This window comes from Triticum urartu, unplaced genomic scaffold, assembly GCF_003073215.2.
Source record: "Triticum urartu cultivar G1812 unplaced genomic scaffold, Tu2.1 TuUngrouped_contig_5709, whole genome shotgun sequence".
Taxonomy (NCBI): domain Eukaryota; kingdom Viridiplantae; phylum Streptophyta; class Magnoliopsida; order Poales; family Poaceae; genus Triticum; species Triticum urartu.
Genome location: NW_024116405.1, coordinates 1 through 21,452, shown reverse-complemented (window position 1 = coordinate 21,452; position 21,452 = coordinate 1). Strand labels below are relative to the sequence as shown.

Here is a 21,452-nt window from a genome sequence, read left to right as displayed (position 1 = left end):
AAGAGTGTCAAACACAAAGGAAATTGTAGCAAAACGGTTTTATTTTGAAGATGATATCACTCGATGCATTTTACTGGGCGCTGACACTAGTACAGGTTTCAGACTTGTTCGGTCAAACAAATTTTACTGAAATAATGCAAAGTCACCATGTTTCTTCAGAAAGATAGGACTAGGATTACTCTCAGACAGAATATAGTTTGTGCAAGAGTGTCAAACACAATTGGTGTTACATGATAGGATTTTTATTATGTTGATTGGTTTGTTTAATTTCATCAGACAATCCATATGACTGGCAGGGTGTTTGCTCTACTGTACATAGTGACAGAATCAAGCGTACTAGTTGGTTGGCTACTTGGGTGCGACGTACGAGAGGTAGGAGCTGGGGGCGTCAGGGTCCTCAGCACCGCAGCAGTCGTAGAACCTGGTCATGTATGGCGTGTCGTCCTGTTTCATTCCTTGTTCGGCCTGCAAGTGAGTGAGTGAATGTCAGTTCATCAATCAACGTGGGTTTGTCGTTGTAAATAGCAGGTTCCTGAAACTCAGAATCAAAGTGGTACGTTGCGCACATGCCACGGAAATTGCATGCTTGACTGCAGTCGCAAGCAATGAACCGCAAAAGAAATGGTGATTTTCTGGTGAGCTCATTCGTTCTGCACAAATAATTCGAGAGGATATGATCTGCATCACTCACCGTGAGGTACGTATGTGGTCCTGATGCTTTCATTCACTTCCAAGAAGACATGGCCGGAGTCCCTGCCGTATACGGCAACGCGAAAACAACCTTGATGCCTGGAATTCCAAGTCATCATACCCAGGTCGTCGTTTGCTGTGCTCCTCATTCAGGCAGCAGTCTCACTCATTTGGAAATGCTTGGAGAATATATTACCTTTGAAAAACATGAGAGGACGTACACTCGCTGAAGCTGGACGGAATTCGGTCTATAATGACCGACGGTATCCTTTTCACCTGTAGAAATTTCTCCTCCAAGCTGTACTCACATTTATGGCAGGTCGGCATCACAGAAATGTCAATAATACGACCCTTCAAGATTTTACCTTGTTTTCAGGAGGAAATAAAACGTATATTGTTGGATATTGTACACTATATATAACAAACCGTGGCGTGTGTATGCTACGGCAAGCAGAATATAGATTCATGGAAAAAGCACCAATGGACGAGCTTCTACTCTCCAACATCCACATAATGATATTAGCTGCCCTTCTCCTGCTCATTCATGGAAAGGGTGTTGTAGAGTCATCATCATCATCGTCATATTCCTATCTAAATGATACAGTCATCGGCTGTATCGCCCATGAGAGATCCGCACTTGTTGGCTTCAAAGCAGGCCTCTCAGACCCTGCAAACCTCCTTTCATCGTGGAAGGGTGATGACTGCTGCAAATGGAAGGGCGTCCATTGCAGCAGCATAAACAGCCATGTCGTCAAGCTCGATCTCCCGGGCCCTGGTTGTGAACCCAACTTCATCGCGCCGACGCAGAAGCTAGGAGGCAACATTAGCTCCTCGTTGCTTGGTCTACAATATCTACAATATCTCAACATCAGTTGCAATTTCTTTTATGGGGTGCAAATACCGGAGTTCCTTGGTTCTCTCCACAAGTTGAGATATATCGACCTATCTGGCTCAGGCTTCTTTGGAAGAATTCCACCGCAACTGGGTAATCTCTCCAACTTACGATACTTAAATCTCGCCTATGGTGCTGGCACATACTCTATGGATATCACCTGGTTATCACACTTAACTTCCCTAGAGCACCTGGACCTGAGCGGCACGAACCTCGGTAGAGTTGTTCACTTGCTTCCGGTGGTGAACATGATTCCATCTCTGAAATTTCTTAGTCTTAGTGGTTGCAATCTTAGACCTAGCTATGGTTCACTTCAGCTTTCAAATCTAACTTATCTTGAAACACTTGACCTTTCCTTCAATAGCTTCCACAGACCTATCACACCCAATTGGTTTTGGGGTTTGACCAGCCTTAAGTTTCTAGATATCAGAGAGAATGGTTTCTATGGCCAATTTCCAGACGAGATAGGTAATATGACCTCCATAGTAAAGATTGATTTATCATCAAATAACCTTGTGGGCATGATACCATCAAACCTGGAAAACCTATGTAGCTTGGAAGAATTATATGTATCTGGAAATAACATCAATGAGAGCATAACAGAATTCTTCCTACGCTTGCCTGGTTGTTCATGGAATAAGTTGACATACTTGCATGTAGATTCTACCAATTTGACGGGAAGACTACCAATCAAACTAGAACCCTTAAGCAATCTGATCTACCTTGATCTCAGTCTTAACAAGCTCGCTGGTCATGTGCCACTATGGATAGGAGAGCTCACAAAACTAGCTGTATTGGACCTGAGCAACAATAACCTCGATGGTTTCATACATGAAGGTCATTTATCAGGCCTAGAAAGCTTGGAGATATTGTGGTTGTCCAATAATTTCATAGCCCTCACAGTGAATTCAACGTGGGTTCCTCCTTCCAATCTAACATCTATTGCACTTGGGTCATGCCTTCTCGGGCCTAAATTCCCGTCATGGCTTAGATGGTTAACACGTCTAGAAATTCTTATTATCTCAAACACAAGTATATCTGACACTTTGCCAGATTGGTTTTGGATAACGGCTTCCACGTTGTACACTCTGAATATGAGAAGGAACAAAATTAGTGGCTATTTACCATCTACAATGGAATTCATGAGAGCGACTGCAATTGATCTTGGTTCCAACCAGTTCAATGGCGCAATACCTAAGCTTCCCATTGGTCTAACCGAGTTGGATCTTAGTAGAAATAATTTAGATGGGCCACTACCATTAGACTTTGGAGCACCTGGTCTAACAAAACTTATTCTATTTGACAACTCCATCTCTGGCACCATACCATCTTCGTTGTGCAAACTGAGATCACTAGTTCTGTTGGATATCTCTGAAAATAAGCTAATTGGACCAGTTCCCAACTGCTCTGTTGAAGCATCCAAAAATGCCATGAGTATTCTTAATCTAAGCTTGAGAAACAACAACCTCTCGGGTGAATTTCCATCATTTCTTCAATACTGCCAACAACTCGTCTTTCTTGATCTTGCACACAACCATTTCGTTGGGACTTTGCCGACATGGATTCAGGAGAAATTTCCATATTTGGCTTTCTTACGAGTGCGGTCGAATATGTTTTTTGGTAACATTCCTGAAGAGCTTACGAAGCTAGCAAATCTTCAGTATTTGGACCTGGCATACAACAATATAACGGGGAGCATACCGAAATCTATTGTTAACTGTCAACGGATGATAGCCACGAGTCATGATCATGATCATGCATTTGTTGGTGCTTTCCAATTCACTATTGGATTGTCAGACGGTATTATTGACACGGTCAGCTATACTGAAAACTTCACAGTAGTCACAAAGGGTCAAGAACGATTATATACAGGAGAAATCATATACATGGTGAATCTTGATTTATCCTGTAATAATCTTATTGGAGATATTCCCGAAGAAATCAGCGCTCTTCTCGCATTGAAGAACCTGAACTTATCATGGAACAACTTTAGTGGAAAAATTCCAGAGAATATTGGCGCCTTGACAGGAGATATACCATCTGGTAATCAACTGCAAACACTTGATGACCAAGAATACATTTATATTGGCAACCCTGGCCTCTGTAGTCCCTCTCTCCCGCAGAAATGTTCACAACACAAGCCAATTCAAGCTACTCGAGAACACTATGAAGATTTGAATGACGTGGCATCGTTTTTCATCGCTATGGGCTTTGGATATGTAATGGGTATCTGGGTTGTCTTCTGTACCTTCTTGTTCAAGAGGAAATGGAGAGTTTATTGGTACTCGGTCTGTGACAGCTTGTATGATTGGGTCTATGTCCGATTGGTTGTTACTTGGGCTTCTTGGACAAGAGGAAAATGTGCAAAAGCTGAGACCGATCGATAGATCGCTCTTGTTCTGCGTTCGCCGTTCGGTACTATGCAGAGTATGGGGATTTTACCATGTGTCAGTGTTGTGTAAGTATGGTTGAAGATTGTGCCGCGGACTAAGGTTTGGATATGTAAAGTTGAAGTGTAATGAATAATGCCAGGGGCTGCAATAAATCCCCTGTTCCGTGTGTGTGTGTGTGCGCGCGCGCGTGCGTGCATGCGCGTTTTCTTCACTAGACACTGCACATGTTTCAGACTTCTTCAGGCAAACCAATTTTGCCTGAATGCATCACGTCTGTTCAGGTACTTGGATTACTCACTGCCAGAATCAAGTAGGCTGATACCATTGATATTACAGGATAGGATTTTATTCAGTCGGTTGGATTTTTTATTTCTTCACACAATTCAGACGACTGACAGGATAATTGTACACAAGTAACAGAACACTGCGTCTGCTTCAGAGGTGGCGAGGAAGAGAAAGCATACTAGAGTACTTGGTTGGTTGGTTACTCAGGGCCGTCGTGTCAAAGGTGGAAGCCGGTGGTGCAGCCGGGGACGTCGGGGTCTGTATGTGTGTATGTGGCAGCTAAGGAGTTAGAAACAGAAACAATTTGCTGCGCCACACGATTCCCTCACTAGATAAAAACACAAACAATGCTCAGGGTTCAGATTTTCTCAGAACACAAGTATTAGTGTTGGGACAGGATTTTGTTTTGCTGATTCAGTTTGCCCATGGACACAATTCTGCAGAGGCAGACTAGACGGCAGAAAAGTGAGTATTTCTTTCCAACATGAGTTGAGCAACGGCAGGTCACTGGCAGAGGAACAAACATACTGCAGGCTAGTTAGTTAGTGTTGGTCCGTTTATCATTCGAGAGGCTGGAACTCGGTGATGCAGCCGGCGCCGCGCCAGGGTCCTTGGGGTGGCAAATGGTCGTAAAAACTTGGTAGGTCCCAGTCTTTAAAGAGATTACTTTGAGAACTTACCTAATATGATCCACCATCAGCAAAAGAGCTAAGAACACTATACTCAATATTGCCGTGTCTATTTTTCAATCTTTTCAGATTTTAGATTTAGATGTCTCAATCATTTGGAATTCCAAGCCATGCATCTGTTTCTTTTTGTTGTTTTATCGGACCTTGGATTTGTTGGCTGTGTGCATCTGGTTATGCAGAGGCCGGGCGTTCTTTTGATGCGACTGTATCACCTCGATAACTCAATTCAATGAAATGCCCTTTATCGGAAAAAAAGTCTCATGGTGGATGTCTCGATCATTTGGACTTTTAAGAGAAAGAGAGGGAGCTTTGTCAACATGGACAGAATATGGTCCAGAATGGCAGGCAGGCCGGTCAGCATCGCAGAAATTTCAATGTGTTGGCAGTACTGAGATGTAATAGTTAAGTTGTAGAAGGGTTGGAATGTAAGATAGGCATGTATATACCTAGACTGGAGAGATGAAAGAAACAGAGTTTTCCAGAAAAATCCTCTTCTCTCTCTCTCGTTCCTATTTGCTATGAATGTTCCTAAATTTTTGTGGAGTGAAGCAGTGATGACTGCAGCATATTTGATGAATAGGATGCCATCCAGGGTACTTGACTACAAGACGCCAATTGAGTGTCTCACAGGGAAAACTACATGTGTGGTTCCCCCAAAGGTATTTGGGTGTACATGTTTTGTAAAGGACTATAGACCTTCAGTTAGTAAGCTTGATCCTAAGGCATTAAAGTGCATATTTGTTGGCTATTCTGGTAAGCAGAAGGGTTATAAATGCTGGTGTCCATCTGAAAGGAGGATGTTTGTGAGTATGGATGTGGTGTTTAGAGAGCATGAACCATTTTATGGGGAACCAACTGATTTAACTGATGTATTCCCTGATTTGTTCTCTAATGACATCTCTGACGCAGAATGTGTGGCAGGGGGAGAGAGGGAGGAGAAAGACAATAATGGAGCATATCAAGAGGTGATAATTGGAGTGATACCGGCTGAAGACACTAACACATCGGAAATCGAGTAAATACAGGGACAGGAGGGGCCACAAGATACACTACAGAGAGATTCACGGTGGCCAAAACCAAATGAAGAACAACATCCTCAAGTGTACACACGAAGGCATCAGACCGAGGAGAAGCATGCTCGAGAGGAAGAAATCATCCCTTCGGGACATGATCATGAAGCCCAAGGACAGGCTGACCCACATGACTCAGCTTCACACCCTTCAGCTTCACATGATGGTACATCCTCTTCATATGACGATCTAGATGTTCCAATTGCCCTTAGAAAGAAAACTCGCAATGCTGTTGGGAAGTTACCTTCAAAATTGTCCCAATATATTGTCTCTAACCATGTTTCATACTCGTTGGTGGGTTCTAAGTATAGATCATTTATAGCTGCTTTAGACTCCACAGTTCCTATACCTCGTGATTGGCAAGAGGCGAAGAAAGATCCGAGGTGGAGAGCAGCAATGTTGGAAGAAATGCGAGCACTTGATAAAAACAATACTTGGGTTCTTACCACAATTCCAGCGGGAAAGAAAATTGTGGGCTGCAAGTGGGTGTTCACTGTGAAGCAAACACCTGAGGGGAAGGTAGAGAGATACAAGGCCAGGTTAGTGGCGAAAGGATATAGCCAGACTTATGGGGTGGATTATGATGAAACATTTGCTCCAGTAGCAAAAATGAATACCATCAGAACAATGATATCAATAGCTGCAAACCATAGGTGGAAATTATTTCAAATGGATGTTAAAAACGCATTCCTCCATGGAGACTTGCAGGAAGAGGTTTATATGGAAATTCCTCCAGGGTTTAATAGTGATGAGACAGAAGGTAAAGTGTGTAAACTGAAGAAATCCCTTTATGGCCTCAAACAGTCACCAAGAGCATGGTTTGGAAGGTTACGCAAGGAGATGTGTTCCCTAGGATATCGACAGAGCAATGCAGACCACACTCTTTTCTTTAGGCATCGTAATAATAAGATTACTATACTCGCTGTCTATGTTGATGATATTGTGATTACAGGAAATGATGATGAAGAGATAAGGTGCCTAAAGAAGACTTTAGCAAGATCATTTGATGTTAAAGACCTGGGGTATTTGCATTACTTTCTCGGAATTGAAATTGCTTATGGGGCCAAAGGTATTTATCTGTCACAGCGAAAATATGTTCTTGACTTGCTTGCTGAAACTGGAATGCTCGAGTGCAAACCAGCTAATACACCAATTGAACAAAACCATAGGATTGTAGCAGACTTTGGTGATCCTGTAGATAAGGGAGGATACCAACGATTAGTTGGGCGCCTAATCTATTTGTCACACACAAGGCCAGACATTGCATATGCAGTTAGCATAGTGAGCAGATATATGCATGACCCTAGGTCTGGTCATTTAAATGCAGCAAATAGGATTCTGCGATATCTTAAAGGTTGTCTTGGGAAAGGCATCTTGTTCTCAAACCATGGACATCTGAAGATAGAAGGCTACACCGATGCTGATTGGGCGGGGTGCTTGGACGATAGAAGGTCCACTTCAGGCTACTGTATGTTTCTAGGTGGAAATCTGGTTAGTTGGAGGAGTAAAAAACAGAGCGTAGTGGCACGGTCTACAGCAGAAGTAGAGTTTAGGGCAATGGCCTCAGGTTTATGTGAGTTAATGTGGCTTAAATTCTTGCTAGCTGAACTCAGGTTATATGAAGCTGCACCTCTTCGACTATATTGTGATAATCAGGCCACTATCAACTTGATAAACAATCATGTTCACCATGATAGAACAAAGCATGTGGGAATTGATAGACACTTTATCAAAGAAAAACTAGATGAGGGGACACTTCAGGTTGGGTTTGTCAAAACTGTAGACCAGCTTGCCAATGTATTAACAAAAGGGGTCAATGTAGCAGTGTTTGAAAAATTATGTAACAAGATGGGGCTCATAGATATATTTGCCCCATCTTGAGGGGGAGTGTTGGCAGTACTGAGATGTAATAGTTAAGTTATAGAAGGATTGGAATGTAAGATAGGCATGTATATACCTAGACTAGAGAGATGAAAGAAACAGAGTTTTCCAGAAAAATCCTCTTCTCTCTCTCTCGTTCCTGACCTTGCTCTGCCCCAATCTCCCAAATCAACAACACAATGATATGACGCTTATAATTTATTCTTTATTTTCCCGACCAAACGCAACATATCCTACATATATCGTACCATGGTTTCAGTAACCTACAGCAAGAAGAACATACATCCATGGCAACGGCACCAGTAGACAAGCTTCTACTCTCCAACATCCACATAGCAGTTATGTGCGCCCTTCTCTTGTTCACGCGAGCTAAGAGCGTTGTAGAATCATCATCTTCTTCCGATCCAAACAGTACGGTCACCAGTTGTATTGCCCGTGAGAGGTCCGCGCTTGTCGGCTTCAAAGCAGGCCTGTCGGACCCTGCAAACATCCTTTCATCATGGAAGGGTCATGACTGCTGCAAATGGAAGGGCGTCCATTGTAGCAACAGAAACAGCCATGTCGTCAAGCTCGATCTCCGGGGCTATGGTTGTGACTTCATCGACGAGACAAAGACGCCAGTGCTAGGAGGCAACATTAGCTCCTCGTTGCTAGGTCTACAACATTTACAGTATCTCGACCTCAGCTGCAATTGGTTCGACGGGGTGCAAGTACCGGAGTTCCTGGGTTCTCTCCACAAGTTGAGATATATCGACCTATCAAGTTCAAGCCTCACTGGGATGATGCCACCGCATCTGGGTAATCTCTCCAACTTACGATACTTAAACCTCGCCTCAAAATATGGTACTCCCCCATACTCCACGGATATCACCTGGTTGTCACAGCTAACTTCCCTTGAGCACCTGGACCTGAGCTATGTGAACCTCAGTACAATTCTTCACTGGGTTCCGGTAGTGAACATGCTTCCATCTCTAAAAGTTGTTCGTCTTAGTGTTTGCAATCTCAGAACTAGTTCCAGTTCACTTCCACTTTCAAATCTGACTTCTCTTGAAACACTTGACCTTTCTAGCAATAGCTTCCATACACATATCACACCTAACTGGTTTTGGGGTTTGACTAGCCTTAGGTATCTAGATATCTCAATGAATGGTTTCTATAGCCACTTTCCAGACAAAATAGGTAATTTAACCTCCATGGTAACACTTGATTTATCATCGAATAATCTTGTGGGCATGATACCATCAAACCTGGAGAACCTATGTAGCTTGGAAGTATTCGGTATAGGTGGAAACAACGTCAATGGGAGCATAACAGAATTCTTCCTACGTTTGCCTAGTTGTTCATGGGATAAGTTGTCACTCCTATATCTACCTTCCATCAATTTGATAGGAAGCCTACCAACCAAACTAGAACCCTTAAGGAACCTGGTCAGACTTGATCTCAGTGGTAATAAGCTCACTGGTCATGTTCCAGTATGGATAGGAAAGCTCACAAAGCTAATTGAACTGGATCTGAGCTACAATAACCTGGATGGCTTCATAGGTGAAGGTCATTTATCAGGCCTAGAAAGCTTGGAGAGGTTGTTTTTGTCCAATAACTCTATAGCCCTTACAGTGAAATTGATGTGGGTTCCTCCTTCCAACCTAACATATATTGGACTACGCTCATGCGTTGTCGGGCCTAGATTTCCATCATGGCTTCGATGGCTAACACGTCTAGACTATCTTGATATCTCAAACACAAGCATATCCGACACAGTTCCAGATTGGTTTTGGATAACCGCTTCCACGTTGTACACTCTGAATATGAGAAGGAACAAAATTAGTGACTATTTACCATCTACAATGGAATTCATGAGAGCGACTGCAATTGATCTTGGTTCCAACCAGTTCAATGGCGCAATACCTAAGCTTCCCATTGGTCTAACCGACTTGGATCTTAGTAGAAATAATTTAGATGGGCCACTACCATTGGACTTTGGAGCACCTGGTCTAATAAAACTTATTCTATTTGACAATTCCATAACTGGCGCCGTTCCTTCTTCTTTGTGCAAGCTGCGATCACTGCGTTTGTTGGATATATCCGAAAATAATCTAACCGGACTGATTCCCAACTGCTCAGCTGATCCATCCACAACTGACCTAACGAATATTGTTAATCTGAGCTTGAGAAACAACAGCCTCTCAGGTGAATTTCCTTCATTTCTCCAATACTGCCAACGACTCGTCTTTCTTGATCTTGCACATAACCATTTCTTTGGGACTTTGCCTACATGGATTGGAGAGAAATTGCCATATTTGGCTTTCTTACGACTGCGGTCGAATATGTTTTCTGGTAAGATTCCAGAGGAACTATTGAAGCTAGTTGATCTTCAATATTTGGACCTTGCCTACAATAGCATAACAGGGAGCATACCAAAATCTATTGTTAACTCCAAAGGGATGATATTAACAAGAGTGAGATATGACGATGATGATACCGATGATGATGCTGCATTTCAAACTGCTTTCGGTTATGGATTGTCAATTGGTCCTAATGACTATGTCGCCTATACCGAGAATTCCACACTAGTCACAAAGGGTCAAGAGAGGTTATATACGGGAGAGATTGTATATATGGTGAATCTTGATTTATCATGCAATAATCTTACTGGAGATATTCCTGAAGAAATTAGCACTCTTGTCGCATTGAAGAACCTGAACTTATCATGGAACACCTTCAGTGGAAAAATTCCTGTGAATATAGGTGCCTTGGTGCAAGTGGAGTCACTCGACCTATCTCACAATGAGTTGTCTGGTGAAATCCCTGCAAGCTTATCGGCTCTCACATCATTGAGTCGGTTGAACCTGTCCTACAACAACCTGAAAGGAGAGGTGCCATCAGGGAATCAACTGCAAACATTTGAGGACCCTGAATATATTTACATTGGCAATCCGGGCCTCTGTGGTCCTCCACTCCCGCAGAAATGTTCACAGCTGGAGCCAATTCCAGCTACTCAAGAACAGCATGAAGATTTGAACGACGTGGCATCGTTTTTCATCGCTATGGGTTCTGGACATGTAATGGGCCTCTGGGTAGTCTTCTGCACCTTCTTGTTCAAGAGGAAATGGAGAATTAAGTGGTACTCCGTCTGCGACAAGTTTTATGACTGGGTCTTTGTGCTGGTGTACGTCGTTACCTGGGCTTCCTGGACAAGAGAAACAATTGCAGAAGCTGAGAGTGACAACTAGCTCTCTGGTTCTTCATTTTGTACTATGTAGAGTGTGTGCCTTTACATGTATCATTGTTATTAAGTTCTGTTCACAGATATATAAATTTGAGGATTATGTTGTAGAGTAAGGTTTGGATATGTAAGTTGATGCGCAATGAATAATGCCAGGCGCAGCACCAAGTCCCTTGTTCCGGATGTGTGTGTCACAATGTGTGAAGTTGTTATAAGCCACGAAAGCTGTATAACGTGAGCAGCCACAGGCAGCAGCAAAGCCTATATACTGGGCACAAACACAGATTCTTCCCTAAAGAAACAATGCAAGGGGTTCAGAGTTTTCCAGACAAACTAGTTTTGCCACATCTTGTTCTGGAGCTCTGTATCCAACCCAACATGTCTGCTCAAATAGGGCTAGGATTTTTGACAGCCATAATTAAGTATGTGCAAAGGGTGTCAAACACAAGTGATTTTACTTCGTCGATTATTTTCACTCGATGCACTATACTGGGTGCAGCCGCAAGTACTTCAGTTTCAGATATAGTACAGCCACAAGTACAGAGTAACTTGCCTGAATGAGCCACAATTAAGTATGTGCAAAGGGTTGTCAAACACAAGTGATTTTACTTCGTCGATTATTTCACTCGATGCACTATACTGTGCGCGGCCGCAAGTACTTGAGTATCAGATATAGTACAGCCGCAGGTACAGACTAACTTGCCTGAATGAGCCACAGATAAGCTTGTGCAAAGAGTGCAACACAAGTGAGACTACTGCATGACAGGATTTATTATGTTGATTAGACTGTTTGATTTCTTCACACAATCGAGATCACTTGCACGGTGTTTGATTGAATGTACACAATAGATGACCCAACTTTATACTAACTTTGCACTAAATTTAGTACAAAGTTGAGTCATCTATTTTTGGAACGGAGGGAGTAGAACACTGCGTTTGTTATAGAGGAGGCACTGACAGAAGACGACCAGATAAGCGTAGTACTAGTTGGCTCTTTACTCGGGGTTGTCGTAGGAGAGGTGGAAGGCGGTGGCGCAGTATCTTCACTAGAGTAACAACGTACAGGCTTCACACTTTTCACTGGAGAAATATTATACATGGTTCAAACTTGTTCAGACAAACTCTCTTGCCAGATCCCATTCTAAGCTCTGATTCCAATTCATCATTTTAATTAAATCCGACAGCCAGAATTTAGTCTGTGCAAAGGGTGTCAATTGTCAAACACAAGTAGTAATACTACAGAAAGGATTTTTAACCTTTCAGTCGACACACCATACTGCACGGACGCGTGAATTTTAACATTTCGGACTTTTTTCAGACAAGCGGGATTGCCATAATTCATTCTGACGATTGCAAACGCTCCTTGTCTGTTCAGGAAGAAGGAGGAGGGGTGTAGGACTAGGATTGCTCACAGCCATAATTCATTCTGACAATTTTACTCTGAACGCAAGTGATTTTATTCTGAACCCTGATTTCTACACAGAATCCAGATGACTAACAGGGTGTTTGCTCTACTAACTGTACAAAATAAGTAACAGAACACTGCGTTGGCTGAAGAAGAGAGGAACAAGCAAGCGTACTAGTAGTTGGCTCTTCACTCGGGGTCCTCGGTCGCCCTCATTATTCCGGGTGTGTGTCAAGGCCTGAATTAACTGGTGTTGAGCAACAGCCACAGGCAGCAGCCTCCGGCCTCCTCTTCACACACACAAAGCAATTAATGGTCGATGCTTCCACTCGATGCACTATAATGGGAGCAGACAAACTGATTTCCAATTTATCAGGTGTGTTCAGATAGGAGTAGGATTTACGCATGACAGCCAGAGTTTATGACAGGGTAGGATAGGTGTGTTCTTCAGGCCTTGCAAAAGGGTGCGAAACACAAAAGAGTACAAGAAGTGATCTAAACACTTTTATATTTCTTTACAGAGGGAGTACAAGGTTTCAGACTTCTGCAGACAGGGAACATTGCCTGAATGCAAATGCAGCTTGTCTGTTCAGGTAGGATTGCACACAGCCAGAATTTGTTCTGACGATTTTATTCTGAACCCTGATATTACAGGGTGCCGAACACAAGTAATATTACACGATAGGATTTTATTCTGAACCCTGATTTCTACACACAGTCCAGATGACTGACAGGGTTCAAACTTTCCTTTCAGTTTTCGCACAGGCGGAATACCGCTTTTGTTTCAGAGGAGACGGCCATGACACTGGACTTGTAGATCCATCACAGGCAGAAGAATTGGTCTGCATCACTCAACTTGATGCTTTCACTTGCTGCGTTCAGACATAATTTATATTCACAAGAGGAACAAACAATGCTCGGGGTTCACAAGTTTTCACACAAACCAATTTTGCCTTGTCGCATACGGTGCCGTGCGCGGGCCGGGGCGAAAACGACGCATCTGGAAGGCGCTTTCCGTGACACCTTACCATCCATTTGAGTCAATTGATGCCTCAATCGCCTGGAATTCCAAGTCATCTGACCAAAGTCGTCGTCCCGGGTTCAGACGTTTTCAGACAAACCAATTTCACCTCATCGGGTACTGTGCGGTGCACGGGAAGAACCGACGAAGGTGAGAATGACGCAGTTGGCAACGCGCTTACGGTGTCACCTTTCCATCCATTTGAGTCAATTCATGCCTCAATCGTTTGGAAGTCAAGTCATCGTTCCCCTGTACTCGTTAGTCCTTCTATCAGTATGCTTGGATATTCTGAAAAATTAGAAGACACCAACTATGTCAGTATGCGGTCAAGCTTTTCTAACTTGACTATACTAATAGATAGGAATTACCCCCAACCAACAAGCCACAATGGCCGAACTTACAGGCGTACAATGCAAGAATTGATCTGAATCACTCAATTTGATGCTTTCACTTTCTGCGTCCAGACACAATTCGCTCAGCGGAGAAACAAATAATGCTCAGGGTTCAGACATGCTGCGTTCAGACACAATTTATTTACCAGAGAAACAAATAATACCAAGGGTTCAGACGCTTTCAAACAAACAAATTCTGCCTTTGTTGGTATGGTGCGGTGCATGGGAAGAATAGAAGGGGACGAAAGCGACGCATCTGGCAAGGCACTTTTGGTGACACCTTACCATCATTTTGAGTCAATTAATTGATGTCTCGGTCGTTTGGAATTCCAAGTCATCAGATCCATGTCGTCATTCCTGTGCTCGCTAGTCGGTACTAATATGCAGACCTACTTGCATAATATGAAAAACTAAAAGATACAAACTACTCCTATGTTACTATGCAGTTGAGCTTTTCTAAATGTGACTATATACTAATATGCACAGACAAATTAGATTGACAAGATGAAACATATATTAGCAAGTTTGTCATGAATATAGAATATAAAAACTTCTACTTAAATATCTAAAAAAATAGTGATCTAATATGCATATTGGAACCATATCAACGGTACTCTCCGAACAGAAGAAGCATGCTGTTGCGCTCATTACTTCCATCAATCAGTACTCCAAGAAAAAGAAAGGCAACTTCGTGACCATGTGAACAGAATACAATCTAGAACGGCCACCAGTGTCCTTTTCACCGGTTCAAATTTCTTCTCCAGGGGTAGTCACATTTCTGTCAGGTCAGTGTCGCAGGAATCTCAGTTACACTATACTTAAAGAAACGGAGTTTGCATCGTATAGCAGGAAGAACATAGATCCATTGCAAAAGCACCAATGGACAAGGTTCTACTCTCCATCCACATAGTGATATTTGGTGCACTTCTCTTGTTCACCATAGGCAAGAGATTTGTACAGCCATCTTCTCACATACATCCAAACCATACGGTCACAAGCTGTATCGCTAGTGAGAGGTCCGCGCTTCTCGGCTTCAAAGCAGGCCTCTCCGACCCTGCATACCTCCTTTCATCATGGAAGGGTGATGAGTGTTGCAAATGGAAGGGCGTCCACTGCAGCACCAGAAACAGCCATGTCGTCAAGCTCGATCTCCAGGGCCATGGTTGTGACCCCAACAGCGATGCGTGGACGCAAGTGCTAGGAGGCAACATCAGCTCCTCTTTGCTTGGTCTACGACATCTACAGTATCTTGATCTTAGCTGCAATGGGTTCTATGGGGTGCAAGTGCCGGAGTTCTTGGGCTCTCTCCACAAGTTGAGATACATCGACCTATCGAGTTTAAGCTTCATAGGAAGGATACCACCACAGCTGGGTAACCTCTCCAACTTACAATACTTAAATCTCAACTCGGAATATTTCAATGGCACATACTCTATGGATATCACCTGGTTGTCACAGTTAACTTCCCTTGTGCACCTGGACCTGAGCGGCACGAACCTCAGTGCAATTGTTCACTGGCTTCCGGTGGTGAACATGCTTCCATCTCTAAAGGTTCTTCATCTTATCAATTGCAATCTTAGAACTAGCTCTGCTTCACTTCAGCTTTCAAATCTGACTTTTCTCGAAACCCTTGACCTTTCCGCCAATGGCTTCCATACACATATCGCACGCAACTGGTTTTGGGATTTGACTAGCCTCAAGTATCTATATATCTCATCGAATGGTTTCTATGGCCAATTTCCGGACGAGATTGGTAATATGACTTCCATAGTAAAGCTTGATTTATCATCGAATAACCTAGTTGGCATGATACCATCAAACCTGAAGAACATATGTAGCTTGGAAGAGTTCTTTGTACATGAAACCAACATCAATGGAAGTATAACAAAATTCTTCCAGCGTTTGCCTAGTTGTTCATGGAATAAGTTGACATACTTGTCTCTAGCTTCCAGCAACTTGACAGGGAGACTACCAACCAAACTAGAACCGTTAAACAATTTGATCTACCTTGATATCAGTCGTAACAAGCTCATTGGTCCTATGCCACTCTGGATAGGAGAGCTCACAAAGATAACTTACCTAGACCTGGGCTACAACAACTTGGATGGTTTCATACATGAAGGTCATTTATCAGGACTAGAAAGCTTGGAGTGGTTGTGGCTCTCTGATAATTCCTTAACCCTGACAGTGAATTCGACATGGGTTCCTCCTTCAAGTCTAACAAATATTGAACTTCGGTCATGCCTTCTCGGGCCTAAATTTCCACCGTGGCTTCGATGGCTAACTAGTCTAGACAATCTTGATATCTCAAACATAAGCATATCTGACACGGTTCCAGATTGGTTTTGGATAACAGCTTCTACATTGTACACTCTAAAAATGGGACATAACAAAATTAGTGGTTCTCTTCCATCTACAATAGAATTTATGGGAGCAACCGCAATTGATCTTGGTTCTAACCAGTTCAATGGCACAATACCTAAGCTTCCCATTAGTCTAAGTGACTTGGATCTTAGTAGAAATAAATTAGATGGACCACTACCATTAGATTTTGGAACGCCGAATCTAATGAAACTAGTTTTATTTGATAACTCCATATCTGGCACCATTCCCTCTTCATTTTGCAAAATGAGATCACTAATACTATTGGATATCTCCGGGAATAAGCTAAATGGACCAATTCCTGATTGCTCTACTAATACATCCACAACAAACATGACCAGTATGAGTATTCTTAATCTAAGCTTAAGAAACAACAATCTCTCCGGTGAATTTCCTTCATTTCTCCAACACTGCCAAGAACTCGTCTTTCTTGATCTTGCACACAACCATTTCGTTGGAACTTTGCCAACATGGATTCAGGAGAAATTGCCACAGTTGGCTTTCTTACGACGAGAGAAGTGCATATTTCAACCCTGAATTCTTGCCCTAGTCTAATTTATAACCCTGAACTTTAATACCGTCTAAATTACAACCCCCAAGTCTCAAAACCGGTCAGGATTCAACCCTCCCCGCCCCGTTGACCGGTTTTGACCTGGGGTGACCAGTTTTGACTAGTCAACGGGTCCAATCAGCATGCCACGTCAGAAGTTTTTTTTCAAAATTTCAAGAAAAAGTAAATAAAAATCTATAAGATCAGGAAAAAATATAAAAAGGCAAAATTCCGAAAAAAGCTAGGGAAAATAAAAAATGATTTTTTTTCTTCTGGAATTTGAGTTTTTGGGTTTTTTCTGGATTTCTTTTGGAAATTCGTTTTTTTATTTTCCGTGTTTTTCGGAAATTGGATTTCTTATTTCTTTTCCTGGATTTTCTTCGATTTTACAGGTTGTTTCCTTGGAAATTTTGCATTTTTTGCTGATGTGGCATGCTGACTGGACCTGTCGACTGGTCAAAACCGGTCAACCAGGTCAAAACCGGTCAACGGATAGGGTAGGGTTGAATCCTGGCCGGTTTTGAGAGTTGGGGGTTGTAATTTAGATGGTATTGGAGTTCGGGGTTGTAAATTAGACTAGGGCAAAAATTGAGGGTTGAAATATGCACTTCTCTCTCTTACAACTACGATCAAACATGTTCTGTGGTCACATTCCAGAGGAGCTGACGAAGCTAGTCAAGCTTCAGTATTTGGACCTTGCCTACAATAATATAACTGGTAACATACCAAAATCTATTGTTAACTGCAAAGGGATGATAGCAACAAGAGATAATTATGATGATGGTGGTGATGCATTACATCGTGCTTTTGGCTTCAATGATGAATGGGAGCATGGCCCTAATGAATTGGTCACCTATACCGAGAATTTCACGGTTGTCACAAAGGGTCAAGAGAGATTATATACAGGAGAGGTCATATACATGGTGAACCTTGATTTATCATGTAATAATCTTATTGGTGATATTCCCAAAGATATCAGCGCGCTTGTTGAATTGAAGAGCCTGAACCTATCATGGAACATCTTCAGTGGAAAAATTCCGGAAAATATTGGCGCCTTGGCGCAAGTGGAGTCGCTGGACCTATCGCACAATAGGCTGTCTGGTGAAATCCCTGCAAGCTTGTCGGCTCTTACATCATTAAGCCGCTTGAACCTGTCATATAACAACCTGACAGGAGAGGTGCCATCAGGAGATCAACTGCGGACACTTGAGGACCCAGAATATATTTATGTTGGCAACCCAGGCCTCCGCGGTCCACCTATCTCGCGTAAATGTCCGCAACCAGAGCCAATTCCATCTACTCCAGAACACCATGGTGATTTAAATGACCTGGCATCGTTTTTCATCGCTATGGGTTCTGGATATGTAATGGGTATCTGGGTGGTCTTCTGCACCTTCCTGTTCAAGAGAAAATGGACAGTTTATTGGTACTCGGTTTGCGACAGCTTGTATGACCGGGTATATGTGCAAGTGGTTCTAACCTGGGCTTCCTGGACAAGAGAAAAAGGCGCAGAAGCTGAGACCACTCACTAGCTTGCTTTGGTTCTCCATTTGCTATCATTTGAGTGTGCAGATTTTACCATGTATCAATGTTGTTACAGTATTGTACTCATATAGTTCACATATACAGTACATATTTGTGGATTGTGTTGTAGACTAGGGTTTGGATATATGTAAAGTTGATTTGTTATTAATAATTAATGCCAGGGGCCACACCAAGGCCCCTGTTGCAGGAGTGTGTTTGTCAATGACTGAATTAACTAGTGCACACACAAAGCAAGGCTCGATTCTTTCATTCGATAGACTACACTGGGCGCAAATGCAGTTTCTTCACTAGAGAAACAATGTATAGGGTTCAGACTTTTCACTGCAAAAATATTATACATGGTTCAAACTTCTTCAGACAAACTCTCTTGCCACATCCCATTCTTAGCTCTGAATCCAATTCATCATGTTTATTCAAACAGGACTAGGATTTCTGACGGCCAGAATTTAGTCTGTGCAAAGGTTGTCAAACAAAAAAAGGAAAGGATTTTATCCTTTCATTCATGGCACACTATACTGCGCACACACGCAATTCCTTCACTAGAGAATTTTCTTACAGGTTTCAGACATCTGGAGACAAGCAAATTTGTTATGAATTAATGCAAACGCTCCTTATCTGAATTATTGCTCGCAGCCAGAATTCATTCTGACGATTTTATTCTGAACATTGATACTACAGGATCGGATTATATTCTGAACCCTGATTTATACACACAATCCAGATGACTAACAGGGTGTTTGCTCTGCTGATTGTACAAAGTAACAGAACACTGCGTTTGCTTCAGAGGAGATGAACAAGCAAGCGTACTAGTAGTTGGTTGGCTAATCACTCGGGGTCGTCGTAGGAGAGGTGGAATCCGGTGGCGCAGCCTGCGGTGGCGGGGTCCTCGGCGCCGCAGCAGTCGTAGAACTTGGCGGCGTACGGCGGGTCGCCCTCCTTGAGCTCGTAGTACCTGCACAGCCGTCGCCGTGGTCAATCGCCAGGCCGATCTAGCGGATTGGTGATGGAAGAGTGGGGATCGGAGTGGCTACCTCTTCTGGTCGTCGTGGCGGCGGCAGACGAAGTATGAGGGGTGGAACCTGCAGGACTGCGGCGTGTTTCCCGACGGCGAGTACTTCGCTTTGCACCGCCGGCAGACCCTCGTCGCCGCCGTCGCCGCCGCCGTGTCTTTCTCCATCGGTCACTTCTCCCGATTCTTCTCTCGGAAATACTTTTTTTTTTGTTGAGAGGAAATGATGGGAAGCCTGCCTCTTCGAGGTTTCCGGGCCGGCCTCGCCCATCCTTGGTGTGGGCCACCATGGTATGGTCATGGCCCACCTTATGAGCCCACGGCATGATGGGCCCGCGGATCAGCTCATCCAACGACTACTTTCATTCCTGAAAACAATATTTCACTCAATTTTTTTTCCTGAAAACAAAATTAGCCACTGAGGTCCCCTCGAAAAATAAAAAAAATAAGGCAACTAAGTCCATTCTTACAAACTTATTAAGGTCGCTGATGTAAAAAGGACCTTCACTATCTCTCCTTACATTATTTGTTCCTTCACATTATTTGTTCCATCTCCCTTTCATGGATCAGCATCCATCCATCAAAATTTGTGGCATTTCGCTCCCCCTTTGTCCGCCCCTTGTGCTAGCTCGTTTGACTTTGATCCATGTTGCATGCCCTCTTTCTAACTGTCCAACAAAGGAAAAGGGATGGCCATTATCTGAGTGCTTGGATTGCCTTTTGCCGAGGCCACTACTGGCCAGGTTATTGCATTATTCAGCTGATTAATCCCACTAGGAGCTGTACGGATCCCGTAATCATCAAAGAAACCAGCATGAATGGAATTGTTGACGAGGAATTGCTTAGTTCATCAAGGTATGGTGCCTTGAGACCTGGCCGAGCTTAACTAGGTCATTCATTACAATTGAAGGCACATATGATTGACAACACATCACGCACACACAACTAAAGAATTTTCTCCGACAAAACTTCTCGGTGTTTCAAGCTTTTAGGGGAGGCTCCCACCAGGATAATTTCATAACGTCACAGCAGTTTTGCAGCGTCACGTAGAAAGTGAGAAGAGAGATAATCACGCCACAAACTAGTGTGCACCTTTTGATCACAACGCTTCAGCCTATGCGACCAAAGTCATGTGCTCTCGACCCTAGTGTTGGTATGAATGTGAAAACAGATGACGACAACCTTCATATGCATGGTTGCATTAAGGTGTTTATTACTTTTATTACCACCATAGACGATGACATCACTAACGGTCCAACAATTGGTGACTGAATTTCCCAAATACAAATGGGAGCGGACCGGAGGTCGTCTTCCATCACCTAAGACCAGACGCCCACGATTAATAACTTTGACAGCTGTATATATTTAGATCCGTGTTAGATGCCCCTCATAAGCATATATAGATACGTCTAGAATTGACAGAGATCGGCTCATGTATATACATAATTTGCAAAACAAGGTAGATTGAAACAAACTTGTTCAACATGTGTGATTTATCAAGGATTATTTATGTATGTCCTATAGATAAATTAGATCAGAACGACAAGAGGGAAATAGGGAGAGGAGTGACATCACAACTTTATGACGCCAATTGGATGGGGAGATTGATGCCAGTGGAGCGATGCACTGGGATCCCATGGGATGGGTGTATGTTCTCACTCGCACAATTTTAAATCAAAATGTTTGTTTATGAAGATAAATCTAAATCTAAATGTTGTTGGAGATTCTAGCTCTTGCATATGAAGGGTCGTTATTATTCGGTTCCCATTCCCTTGGATGGGAGAATACACGAAGATATTCTTGATGGGATGGACTCATGTTGGATTGCCCTCCCTTCTCTGCCATCTTGTAGCCATGAATTTAGCTGACTTTGATCCATCCAACGTTGCTCTACTCCTTGATCGTCTCTGTCTATCTAAAGGAGAATTCAAGTGTCTGGATTGCGTAGGCCAGGTTGTTGCATTATTGAGCTGATTAATCCCACTAGTTAGCTCCTCTATAGTAATCATCTCAGGCACCAGCAGG

General features: G+C 42.9%; 3 protein-coding genes across 3 annotated transcripts; 2 read left to right on the top strand and 1 right to left on the bottom strand.

The window, feature by feature from the left end:
• Positions 1-1,114: 1,114 nt before the first annotated feature.
• LOC125529587 (receptor-like protein EIX2) lies at positions 1,115-11,274 on the top strand. Its single transcript, XM_048693993.1, has 2 exons — positions 1,115-3,608; positions 10,656-11,274. The coding sequence occupies exons 1-2, from the start codon at positions 1,129-1,131 to the stop codon at positions 11,128-11,130; spliced, it is 2,955 nt and encodes a 984-aa protein (XP_048549950.1). The 5' UTR covers positions 1,115-1,128; the 3' UTR covers positions 11,131-11,274.
• Positions 11,275-13,045: 1,771 nt separating this feature from the next.
• LOC125529586 (receptor-like protein EIX1) lies at positions 13,046-18,746 on the top strand. The gene is made up of 2 exons (XM_048693992.1): positions 13,046-16,832; positions 17,496-18,746. Exons 1-2 carry the CDS (start codon positions 14,821-14,823, stop codon positions 18,403-18,405), a joined length of 2,922 nt encoding a protein of 973 aa, XP_048549949.1. The 5' UTR covers positions 13,046-14,820; the 3' UTR covers positions 18,406-18,746.
• A 283-nt stretch (positions 18,747-19,029) lies between these two features.
• LOC125529585 lies at positions 19,030-19,682 on the bottom strand. The gene is made up of 2 exons (XM_048693991.1): positions 19,450-19,682; positions 19,030-19,370 (listed from the first exon to the last, which is right to left on the bottom strand). Exons 1-2 carry the CDS (start codon positions 19,593-19,595, stop codon positions 19,244-19,246), a joined length of 273 nt encoding a protein of 90 aa, XP_048549948.1. The 5' UTR covers positions 19,596-19,682; the 3' UTR covers positions 19,030-19,243.
• Positions 19,683-21,452: the final 1,770 nt, after the last annotated feature.

Coding starts and splice junctions, on each gene's coding strand:
- LOC125529586 (XM_048693992.1), top strand. CDS start 14,821: ATGGACAAGGTTCTACTCTCCATCCACATAGTGATATTTGGTGCACTT. Junction 16,833..17,495: donor CCACAGTTGGCTTTCTTACG/ACGAGAGAAGTG, acceptor CTCTCTCTTACA/ACTACGATCAAACATGTTCT.
- LOC125529585 (XM_048693991.1), bottom strand. CDS start 19,595: ATGGAGAAAGACACGGCGGCGGCGACGGCGGCGACGAGGGTCTGCCGG. Junction 19,371..19,449: donor CGCCACGACGACCAGAAGAG/GTAGCCACTCCG, acceptor ACGGCTGTGCAG/GTACTACGAGCTCAAGGAGG.
- LOC125529587 (XM_048693993.1), top strand. CDS start 1,129: ATGCTACGGCAAGCAGAATATAGATTCATGGAAAAAGCACCAATGGAC. Junction 3,609..10,655: donor GAGAATATTGGCGCCTTGAC/AGGAGATATACC, acceptor AGGTGCCTTGGT/GCAAGTGGAGTCACTCGACC.